Raw genomic sequence first — 10,596 nt, 5'->3', positions numbered from 1 at the left:
AAGTAAACATATTTTAGTTGTCAGTGTAATTTAGCTGTAAATATTACAACTGTCAATGAAACGGCATTATTATTAGTTGGACAATAAAATTACATGATTAGTTTGGGGCTGTTGAATTAAATTTAAATTAAACTTTTCTCTTTTCTTTCTCTGCAGTTAAATTCTGGTCACATCCTGTCTGGTCTGAGTTCATACATACTTATCTGAAGCTGATCAGTATTGACAAGCAATGAAATTTATTGGCAACTGCTTTTAGTAATTAACACAAAAAAATTCTGAAGTAGCCACATCCTGCTTGGTCTAAATGTATATGTTTTGATCTGAAGGTTTCTCATCAACAGGAAACATGGTCAGTGTAGGTTGGGTCTGTTTGCATCACAGTAAAGCAGAAGAGCTGCCTGCGGAGTCGACTGATGCTGAATAGAGAAAAAACATGCAAGCTGTGTTTGTACTGTTCGTGATGCTATTAGGAGTCTCTTATGGTGAGCTGTGTTTACTTATTCAAAGCATGCTGTGCTGTGGTAATAAGTACAAAGATTTTGATGTCGTCTTTAGTGTTACAGTAAGTTCTGCAGCTTACAGGTTGGTGGCATTGTGTTGATGCCACTGGGAGTATCTGAGGATGAGCTGTCCTGCTTTTTCATTTCATGCGGCACTTTATTGATACATCATCCCCAGACCTGGTGTCACTTGACCTTTGTTCATGGGTCTAAAAAGTATATTTACAGTCAAATCATCTTGTTTTTATTCCAAACAAATGCTTGATATTTTAGATAACCCCATTGCACCATTTAAGATTCAACTAAAGCAATATTTAATTCCAACAGTACATTCTGTAATTTGTATAAATTCTTCTGTGATCAGCATTTTTAAATATAACATTAACCAGTGCAGTGCAAAGAATGTTCAAACCATTGTTGCTCAACATGCTGAACTATCTGTTTGACAGAGATTGAAAGCATCCTACTTTCATGTTGTACTCTTTTTAGAGATGAAACATGTGCTATCATTAATTTTGTGTCTATTTTTTCATCTAAACATATTTCTGAAATGTATCATTTCATTTTAAGTCTGGAACTTTTATTTCTTAGGAATTTAAATTGTTACTCTCATATATGAAATCTCTTTTTCATGAAGGTTAAAGGAGGAAGAAAAACTAATGTCAATTCATTCTCCTACTCTCAGCATGTGAGACGTTATTTACCACTTCACTAAAACCTAAAGCCAACGTTTTCATGATTTCTCCTTTCAGGCTGAGCACTAACAGTCTGTTAACTGCAGTCTGTTAAAATCAGTAACATCACAGATTTGCTTATTTGAGAGAAAAGATTTGAAAGCTGCCGATTGAGTCAACATAGACTGAACAGTTGACATGGAAGCTGCAGTTGGACTGTTGCTGATGTTCGGAGTAGCTCATGGTGAGCAACCAAATTTTTTTTCATGCAAGGTTTCAAAAATACTTATTTCATACTTAATTTCAGTACAATCAGAATTAGGTCTGAAAAAAAGTTACTTCTTAGTTTTGTCATGCTCCTTCATTCTGATGTTGCCGTCTCCTATCTGGATTTTAGGATTGCTTCATGTATCACAGCTGCTGGTCGGTGGTTATGTCTGAGTGGTTAATGGTTGGCTGTCTGTCTATGTGGAACTCAAAGTTCCACATGACCTTAGTTAGCACTGTTGTTCTCAACCACCTTCAGTGGGGTCTCCTATCGGGATTTGGGGATCATATGCAGCACAAATGTTCTTGTAGTTGGTTGTGCAAGTCAGTGTACGCTGTCCCAGCCCTGTTACTGTACGCTGCTCTGTCTCTGAGCCCTGTTAGATGTGACTCCTTCCTCTAAATTCTAGTGCTTAGGCCCTGTTCTTTTTCTTCCCTCTATCTGTTGATGCTATATCTGCAGGTCAGTCATACATGATGGTCCCACTTCCTGTTCCTTATCACTGTCTGTCTTCAGCTGTTTTGGAGCAACTCACCTCAGGGAGCCATTTTTTTATTTCAACAGCAGCTTCCACATCTGTTCACAGAGTCTCAGACCTTTGAGTGGAAATTGAAGAAATCAGAGGAAGGATGTTGAGTGGCATTGTGAGGAGTTTTCATGTCTCCTCTTGTGGCCAGTTTGTTATTCCAGTTTGGTATCTGATGACGTGAAGACATATATATTGATGGCTCACATTTTTTAGCACCTCTATTACTTTCTGGAGGTATTTGACTGTGTCTGACTTTATTGTGTCTTTATCATGTAGCTCTCGTTAACCTGTTGGATACCCAAGCACTTCTTCTGTGTGTCCTGTATGTCCTTATGGTAACTCCACCCCATCAGTCTCTCTTTACAACCTTTTTGCCACATTTATAAAGAATGACATCCTAGCGTCCTCACTGTAGATCCTGGTGAGGTGGATCAGTGAGTCAGTGTTTCAGTCACTCCTGTCATACAGCATAATGTCATCGATGGACAAGAAGTGGCTGATGGTCACTCCACTCTGATCTTTGTGATATGGACAGTGCATCAAGTGTGGGATATTCCACATTTGATGGTGACTTGAGTTCTTAGTAAATGTCATTAGTGCAATATTAGCCTTGTATAAAGCCAAGCACACATAAATCCAGAAGCACTGAGTTGTAAGCCTCCTCAGGTTGGTCTTCCTGGTCTTATAGTTCTGGTGTACAGGTCTATTAACCATTACTTTGTGCTTTGATCTCCTTTTGTTACCACTTCTGATATCCTCTCTGAAACATTGCTTACATTTGTTAAATAGTGTTCAGTAAAGAGGAGACAAGAAAGCAGGGCACACAGCAAAAGCCCTCTGGCTAGAACTCAGGCTACTGCATCAGGCATGTGGACATCTGTTCATCTACTGAGCAAAACTAACAACTATGACAACTTTATTTTTGTTTTGCAGGTGTGGAAACTTACTGTGATGGCAGACGGGATGGAGCTCAGTGTTATGGAGCTTTGGGAGGAACTGTGGACATCCAGCTGATGGACAACACTTCAGAAATTAATAGATACCAATTATTAAAGAGTTCATTAAAAATATTAGATGTGAGAAAAAATACGGTTATTTCTAATACCATAAGAGAGAGAGCTCATTTTCCAAGTAATGGAACATTTAGGATCAATAAACTAAACAGGACAGACAGTGGTAATTATAGCCTTCAAACCTTTGATTCGGATGGAAAATCATCAGACGAGCGGATTTTACAGTTGTTTATTGAAGGTAAATGTTGGGAAATTAAGCCATTAATAGATGTAAATAAAATATTGTTGTGGTAATCTATACAATAATCTATACAATATATCTCACGACATTTCCCTGTATTCTATGCTTTCCCTATTCTTTATTAGAGACTCTAAAGAATTAGGGAGATTCTGATTTAAAATCTAAACTCATCTATGTGTGTTTCTCTCAGCTCCTGTGTCCTCTGTCCTGCTGGACCCTGAATGTCTGTCCCAGGGAGAGATGAGGGTGTCCTGTTCCTCTGAGGGAGGGGACAGTCCTCAGTACAGCTGGACTCTGGATGGACGCACACTGACAGATGCTGAGCTCTCTTCTGGAAATAATGAGAGTAACAACATCACTCTGAAACAGCACGTCTCAGGACGTCTGACCTGCTCAGTCAGGAACAATGTCAGTGATGTCTACAAAGAGGAGAGGATATCTACCTGTGGTGAGTGAGAACACTGTGATAATCACAAATATGATCATTTTGGTCACTCAGTCTTTCATTAATTATACGTTTTTGCTCTCAGGCTTCATTTTCATTAACTGCACTTCAGTCAATGGAAAACAGATATCAGGGTGGGTGTATGAAGCCAATAACACCCTGTGTATTAAACCAACAACAGTCCCCAAACAAACTGCTACGTCTAAGGAGACCGCCGTAGTGTCAAATAAAAACCCCACTAAGATCAAACCCTTCAATCAAACTGTCAGCAGTGATAACCCATGGTACATTAGTAAGTGAAAATAACTTTGCTACAGTAGACTGACTAATGCCAGTTTCTCATTATTTCTTTGTTTGTCTTCATAAAAACTCAGACTTGCTGACTTGTTTTTGTCTTATTCTGTCCTTTTTACCACCACAAACAGCCTATTTACCACTGATCGGTGGTGTTCTCTCAGCACTGCTCATTTTGTTAGTTGTGGGTGTAGCAGGTGCCTGTGAACACATCATAAAGCAAAAAACCAAACCTACAGAACAAAGAGGTACAAAACTTTCCATTTCCCCACTCCACTTTGATTAATTAAACATATATAATTATTTTATTAAAAATTTAATAAACCTTTTTGCTGTCTTGCCAAGATGTCGCACCAGTTGTCTTGCCAAGAGTTTAATCATACCTCTGTCATATGCCAGTCAAATTTGTTGGTATGGCTAATCAGCTAGCTTTAACACAACAACTAAAAACATGGGGAAACAGCTCAAAAAACGGCAACCCGTGAGTTCACCAATGAAACATTTTAATTAGTTTTAAAGTGCACCAGTTAGAATCACACACACTGCCTTCAACCTTTGTGGTAAAACTAATCAACTGTTCCAGCAGCAGACATGAGAGTGAAAGTTCTTCTTTAAGTCAAACCATTCCTGTACTAATACACTGACTGTAACATTATGTTTGTGCCACCTCTTCCTACTAATTTGCAGCTGAAGAAGATGACCAGGAAGTAACCTATGCTCATGTCATTATCACGAAATGTCAGAGGAAGGATGCTGAGCAAAGAGCAGAGGCGGAGGTGGAGTATGGCCAAATCAAGTTTTCAAGCAACAGAAGATGATTTAAGTGGTTGGAGCTTTTACACCGACTGCACCACTGACAGCAGACCGAAGGAGGAGGTGACATCAAGATGCCAAAAGGTTGTTGCTTCATGTAAGTCTGTGGCTGAAACACAGCTAATGTTCCAGCTAACAGCACATAAAGAACAAAACAAATATGAATAAATTAATGATGACTGAATTCTATTCAGACACTTTAGCTTCCTGTGACACCTTCATGGGCTACTTTGTCCCTACTATAACAACAACAACAACAACAACAACAATAATAATAATAATAATAATATTATTCATCTTTGGCCTGTCTTTAGATTTATATCTGGGGATCAGCCCCCTCTTCTCTAAGAAATGCAAGTGTCTTAATAAATCTGGATAAATGTGAAGCAAACATTGTATATAATAACATGGGAAGAGAAGAGAGAAAAAATCCTAATGATATTGTTCTGGTGGACTAATGCAGAGTCTTCATTTGTTTTTCCTCTTCTGTTCTCAACCACTCTTTGAGATCAGTGTTTGATAATGTCCCTGCCGCCAGTTTACCACCAAGAAAGAAGTGGTTGCAAATTCTGTCTAACAAACACCATTTTAACCTTACCACTATGCTCCACACTCGTGTCCAGGTGTCCCTGTTGCTTGACGGTCAGGTTTGTAAATGGTCATATTTGACTTTAATGTTTGAATCCAGATTTTAAACATCCTGTCATTTGGATAGGAACATGGCTATTTCTATAGGTGACTGACTTCTCTCTGTGTCTTGTTCTCTCATTATTACAACTGAAACAGTTTCTGAATGTGTGCTGTCAGTTGTTTTATAAAAGAAGGCAAGATATAAAATACACATTTTACATTTTGATGTACACTTGTATTACTATACTTTGAACTGTGTTTTTACCTTAATTGTACATATGTGGCTTTTTTAGGAGAATGGAACCTGTTTTGGGGAAGATTTCTGAAGCTTTTGAGTAACACAAGTAACTCTTATTTGTATCTTTTTTTATAGCAATTAGTTTGCATGTTTTTTACAAGTAGACGAGACTTCTGTTTAAGTATGTACGACAAAGAAATCATATGTTGCAGCAATTTTCACATTAGTTGTTTAAAATAGTAATTCTGAGTAGTCTTTACAAAGTGAAGAGTAGATGTGACTTATAATAGCCCGTACTCACTTAAAGTTTTTATCTTTGCAACCAAAATATCACTATTAAGCTCAGTCTTTAATTTCACACCAGTATAAACCAGTTTTAAGTTTGTCTAATGTGATTCTAAATTTAGACAGGCCTGATGATGCCATGATCACAAGCAGTATTGATTCAAAAGCCTTTGGTGACCACTAAGAAGTGAACATAACTTTAAACTTATCAGTAAGAAGATGTGGAAGTTTCCCTTCTTGTTCCATGGTGCTTGTTGTTGTTGTTCCTTAAAGATGTTTGTTTAATAAAGCTATTAATTAAAGCTTCTCAATAAAAACATGCAGTTGTCACTCTCAGTTAGGCAGAGGACTCACTCGCAGGACTCTGATTTTTAGAGAGAGGGTGAAGGATTTATTGTGAGAATATATACATATATACAGTGGAACAGGTAATACAGGGCTCCAGGGGGTTTGGGGGTCCGAAGGTGAGGGAAGGTCCAGGGAAGGCACACACTCTCCTCTTTTACAGTCTGTGATTCACTCAGGCAGTCCAATCATGCTCATGCCCACTCACACACATCCACAGGAATCCAGGCAGCAGGAGAGATGGGCAGGGAAAACTATGTTAGAAGGAAACTCTGGGAAATGACAAAAGATACTCAAGAGGCAAGGCAAGGCGAGGCTAGGCTAGGCTAGGCTAGGCTACACTGACACTAGGTAGTGCAACAATCCAGCGAGGAAGCAGCATCTCCTGCCGTCTTAAGTAGTCTGCCAGGAAAAATGCTTGCGATGAGAAGCCAGAGCAGAATCAGCATGAATGAGCCACAGGTGTGCTGTGAGGGCGGGTTCAGAGGCAGGGAAGCAAAGTCCAGTTCTGCCTTGTTGGAGAGGCTGAGACAAACACACACCACACCCTCTCCAGATCCTGAGAACCATGACAGCAATGCTCTAAACAATGATGAAGCAATGTAAAACATGCATGCAAAGCATTATTTAACATTAAATCCTAAGTCTTGGGCAACCCCAATGACACCAACAAACACCAACAAAATAGAGAAAAAACCTGACCTTCAGACCACACTGCAACATAAAAAAGTGTTAATACACATATTTTACTCTTTGTTATCTCTGAATCTGTGATGAGGTACTAATAAGTTACTAAACTCCTTCCTCCTACACTAGTACAGTATCATTGGGGACGCACAAATAATGATTCTCTGCAGTGCCCCCTGGCATAAAAGACAAACATCACAGTGCCCAATTCTTTTTTCTTATTTTGGTGTCTGCCTTTAGGGGTCACCACAGGCGATCATCTGCTTACATCTCACCCTGTCTCTAGCATCCTCTCCTATCACACCAACCCTCTGCATATCCTTCTTCAGGATATCCACGTGTTTTCTCTGTGGTTTTTTCATTTTCTTTTCCCCTGGCAGCTCAATCTTTAACATGTTTTGTGAAATATAGCCACTATCCCTCCTCATGTTTAAACCATCTTACCGCACGCAAAATGCAAAAAATAGATGAATAAATGTCCTAAAATGTTTTTAAACAATACTGTAATTTTAGAAATGAGTGATTTAGGAAGTTGAGATAAATAAGTAAAAATAAAAATGAATAATAGTTATTGTTTTTTCAACACAGTTGCCAGAGCTATAGCTTCCACAGCCATCACGCTATCACAATAGCACAGAAATAAATATGAGACACTGAGTTCGTTCTGCTTGTAAAATTAAAAAATAAAATCAGATACACAAACCTGTTAAGCATGGACTGAGTATGTACTTCACTGTACTTTTATTTTGTTAAGGTTTAATGTACTGTAGTTTCAAACTATTTGGTATGGGAAAATGTTGCTGTACTGGTGGATTTCTTTAATATTGTAAGTTCTTGACATTAGTGTAAAGTCTTTTGTGAAGGAAAATACAATAAAAGCAAGGACAGTGTAACGAAGCAATGATAAAGTCCAAACATTTCCCACTAGAGGGCGACATTGTGTAAAAAATACTGAAAATTGTCATGCTGCTATTCCCACAATAGGAGAAAGAGGGTGATTTGTACCCCTTGTTTCTAGTGAACCATAGAAGAAATCAGTCATGTGACTGCACATTTTTGAAGAGTCAGCCATTTTACTAATCCTGCAAATAAGAGAACCTCATTACATCAGAATATTTAAGTTCAAAAACGATTTTTGCCTTTCAAGGTAAAATTTCTGTGATCAAGGTTTTTTGATTGTTTTGTCTAAACAGTTACAGACAGGTTTAAAAACATTTCACAAATGTTTTAGTGCTTTGGTAAGCTACACTGTGAGTCTATATGGTGTGGTGCTTTGTGCCCAACTTATGAATATTTTAAATATATTATTTTATTGATTGTTTTTTATTATTATTATTATTTACCGTTTTTCACAGTGACATTCTTTATTTCAGACCAAAAATAGAAATAGACCATCATGCCATTGAGTTATAATAGGGAGGACAGGCAGGGCTTTCACTCCTTTACAGGACATGGACAGAGTGAATGATGTGAGAAGGGGAAGTCCATTCATCAAGTGGCGAGGAAGATGAACATATTCATGATGACATTAAAACAATATGTGGAGAAGAAAAAGATAGATGGAAGAGACATAAGGCTATAAAAGGATGTAAAAGATCTGGACTTGTCAATCAAGTGTTATGGAGAGAGAGCTGGCAGAACATATGAAGGCACTAGCAGCATTTATGTGTTCGTTACTTTGTGCATACTCAAAATCCAGTTCATGGTATTTGAATATGCACAAAGAAATGACATTTTGACGCTCCCAGTTTGGGGGGACTGAGGCGGTGTTGGGAGAAAGATCTGGGTATCCAGATCTCAGAGGACAGTTGGAAGATGCTGATCTCATCATGGTATGTTTGCTCACCTGAAACACAGTCTCAACTTATCCAGTACAAGTTGCTTCACAGAAACTATTGGACACCCAGTAAATTAGTCAGGTTGAAGCTCGCAGATAAGGACATTTGTTGGAAATGTCAGCAGGAAGTCGGGACTCTAGTTCATATGTTGTATACATGTCGGAAAAATGATTATTTGTGGGATGGGATCATCAACTTGGTGAATGATATTTTTAAACTTAATCTTTCTAAATCTCCAGCTATATGCGTCCTGGGCCTACTACCTGACGATAACATTCTCTCAAAAAAACAGAGATTGTGGATGCGTCTGGCTTTCATAACTGGTTGCAGGGTAATTCTTAGGCATTGGAAGTCATCCAGCCCCTGTTCTTTCAAGGAATGGACCGAACAAATGTCTAGGATGGCATCATATGAACGGGTTATGTATAGAATGAAGGGAAGAGAAGATATTTTTGAGCAGGTCTGGGGTCCCTTTTTGCGGTACATTGACAATGTCTCTTAGACATTATGATAAATGGTCTCTTAGAGGGATATTTCATGTGTCATTGGTATTTTGGTTGTTGTCTTTTTTTTTTTTTTTTTTTTTTTTTTTTTTTTTTTTTTGCACCAGGGGGTTTTACCCTTATTCGTTTTTGTTTTTGCTGATGTTTTCCAGGAGGCGGTGTATTATTTTGTTTCTCCTGGGTTTTATTTATTTTATTTATTTATTTATTTATGTAATTTTTTTTTTTTTTTTTTTTTTTTTTTTTGTTTGTTAGTGTGTTGTTTGTTTGCTTGTCTTAGTTTGTTTGTTTGTTTAGAAACGGACAGAGAACTGACAGTATGATTGTTGCAGTTGTATATTTATTTATTAATGTTTCTGTCCATCCAAAAATATTAATAAAAAAAAAAAAAAAAAAAAAAAAAAAGAAATGACATTTTGATCCAGCTAGCAGGGATATCAGAGGCAGGTTGGGTTAAGTGTCCATTTAAGGAAAAGTATATAGGGAACAATAATTATTTCCCCTGGAAATGCTCATTATCAGTTATTAAAATGCAGATAGTTCACAAAGAAGTAAAGTTGGGTACTTATTTAGAGTGTATAGCTTGACATATAATTGAAAGTAATTGTGATTGTCATTATGACGTTTGCAGGCAAAATCAAATCCTACAACTACATGGATTGGTTGATGGTGCTGACTGACACTGGTGCAAAGTGTTTAAGGTGAAGTAGTAATGGGATTGTGAATGGAAAGCCCATCTTCACTTTCAAAGACAATTGTGACAGAGTCATCCCTCGAGAAGATGTGCATAAAAAAAGAACTACCCACACCACAAAAACTTGGTGGTACATCCAGAAGGTACAGCAGTGGGTAGCTTCAACAAGTTCATTTGGTCCTTGGCCATTTTTAAGAAAACTGACTTTCGATGTGCTCGTGTGGCTTGTATAAAATTGGCCTTTGATATTGTAAAATAATTTTAAATATGTTAAATTTGTCTAGCTTTTATATAGCATTACAGTTTCTGAGATCAAAATATGCTGGCTCAATTTACCCCAAGGTATTCTCTCCAAAGATGCAACTTACCCTGCATCGGGGTCAAGTTGTGCCACAAGAGTACTTGTGGCACAACTATATATTTCAGATCCAAAGTGATTGTTCCCAAGCATGCACAACATCCTGAACATGTTTTAGTTGGAAGCATTACTATCATGGCCTCACTTTAAGCAAAATCTTAAAGTGAGTTGTGCCAGTTTTTACTTTAAGTAAAAACCCACCCCACTCTCCCCTATTTATGTTTTAAAACTCAAATAATAA

The 10,596-nt window shown here is 37.7% G+C and overlaps 1 protein-coding gene across 1 annotated transcript; it reads left to right on the top strand.

Moving 5' to 3' along the window:
• The first annotated feature begins 1,366 nt into the window (after positions 1-1,366).
• LOC113036325 (uncharacterized) lies at positions 1,367-5,624 on the top strand. Its single transcript, XM_026192608.1, has 6 exons — positions 1,367-1,418; positions 2,905-3,222; positions 3,416-3,673; positions 3,756-3,962; positions 4,096-4,212; positions 4,652-5,624. Exons 1-6 carry the CDS (start codon positions 1,373-1,375, stop codon positions 4,780-4,782), a joined length of 1,077 nt encoding a protein of 358 aa, XP_026048393.1. The 5' UTR covers positions 1,367-1,372; the 3' UTR covers positions 4,783-5,624.
• Positions 5,625-10,596: the final 4,972 nt, after the last annotated feature.

The sequence above is a fragment of the Astatotilapia calliptera genome, chromosome 2, assembly GCF_900246225.1.
Source record: "Astatotilapia calliptera chromosome 2, fAstCal1.2, whole genome shotgun sequence".
Lineage (NCBI taxonomy): Eukaryota > Metazoa > Chordata > Actinopteri > Cichliformes > Cichlidae > Astatotilapia > Astatotilapia calliptera.
Note: the sequence above shows the minus strand (reverse complement) of the source record. Positions and strands in the feature narration are given on the sequence as shown.

Coding starts and splice junctions, on each gene's coding strand:
- LOC113036325 (XM_026192608.1), top strand. CDS start 1,373: ATGGAAGCTGCAGTTGGACTGTTGCTGATGTTCGGAGTAGCTCATG. Junction 3,674..3,755: donor GGAGAGGATATCTACCTGTG/GTGAGTGAGAAC, acceptor TTTTGCTCTCAG/GCTTCATTTTCATTAACTGC. Junction 4,213..4,651: donor CAAACCTACAGAACAAAGAG/GTACAAAACTTT, acceptor ACTAATTTGCAG/CTGAAGAAGATGACCAGGAA.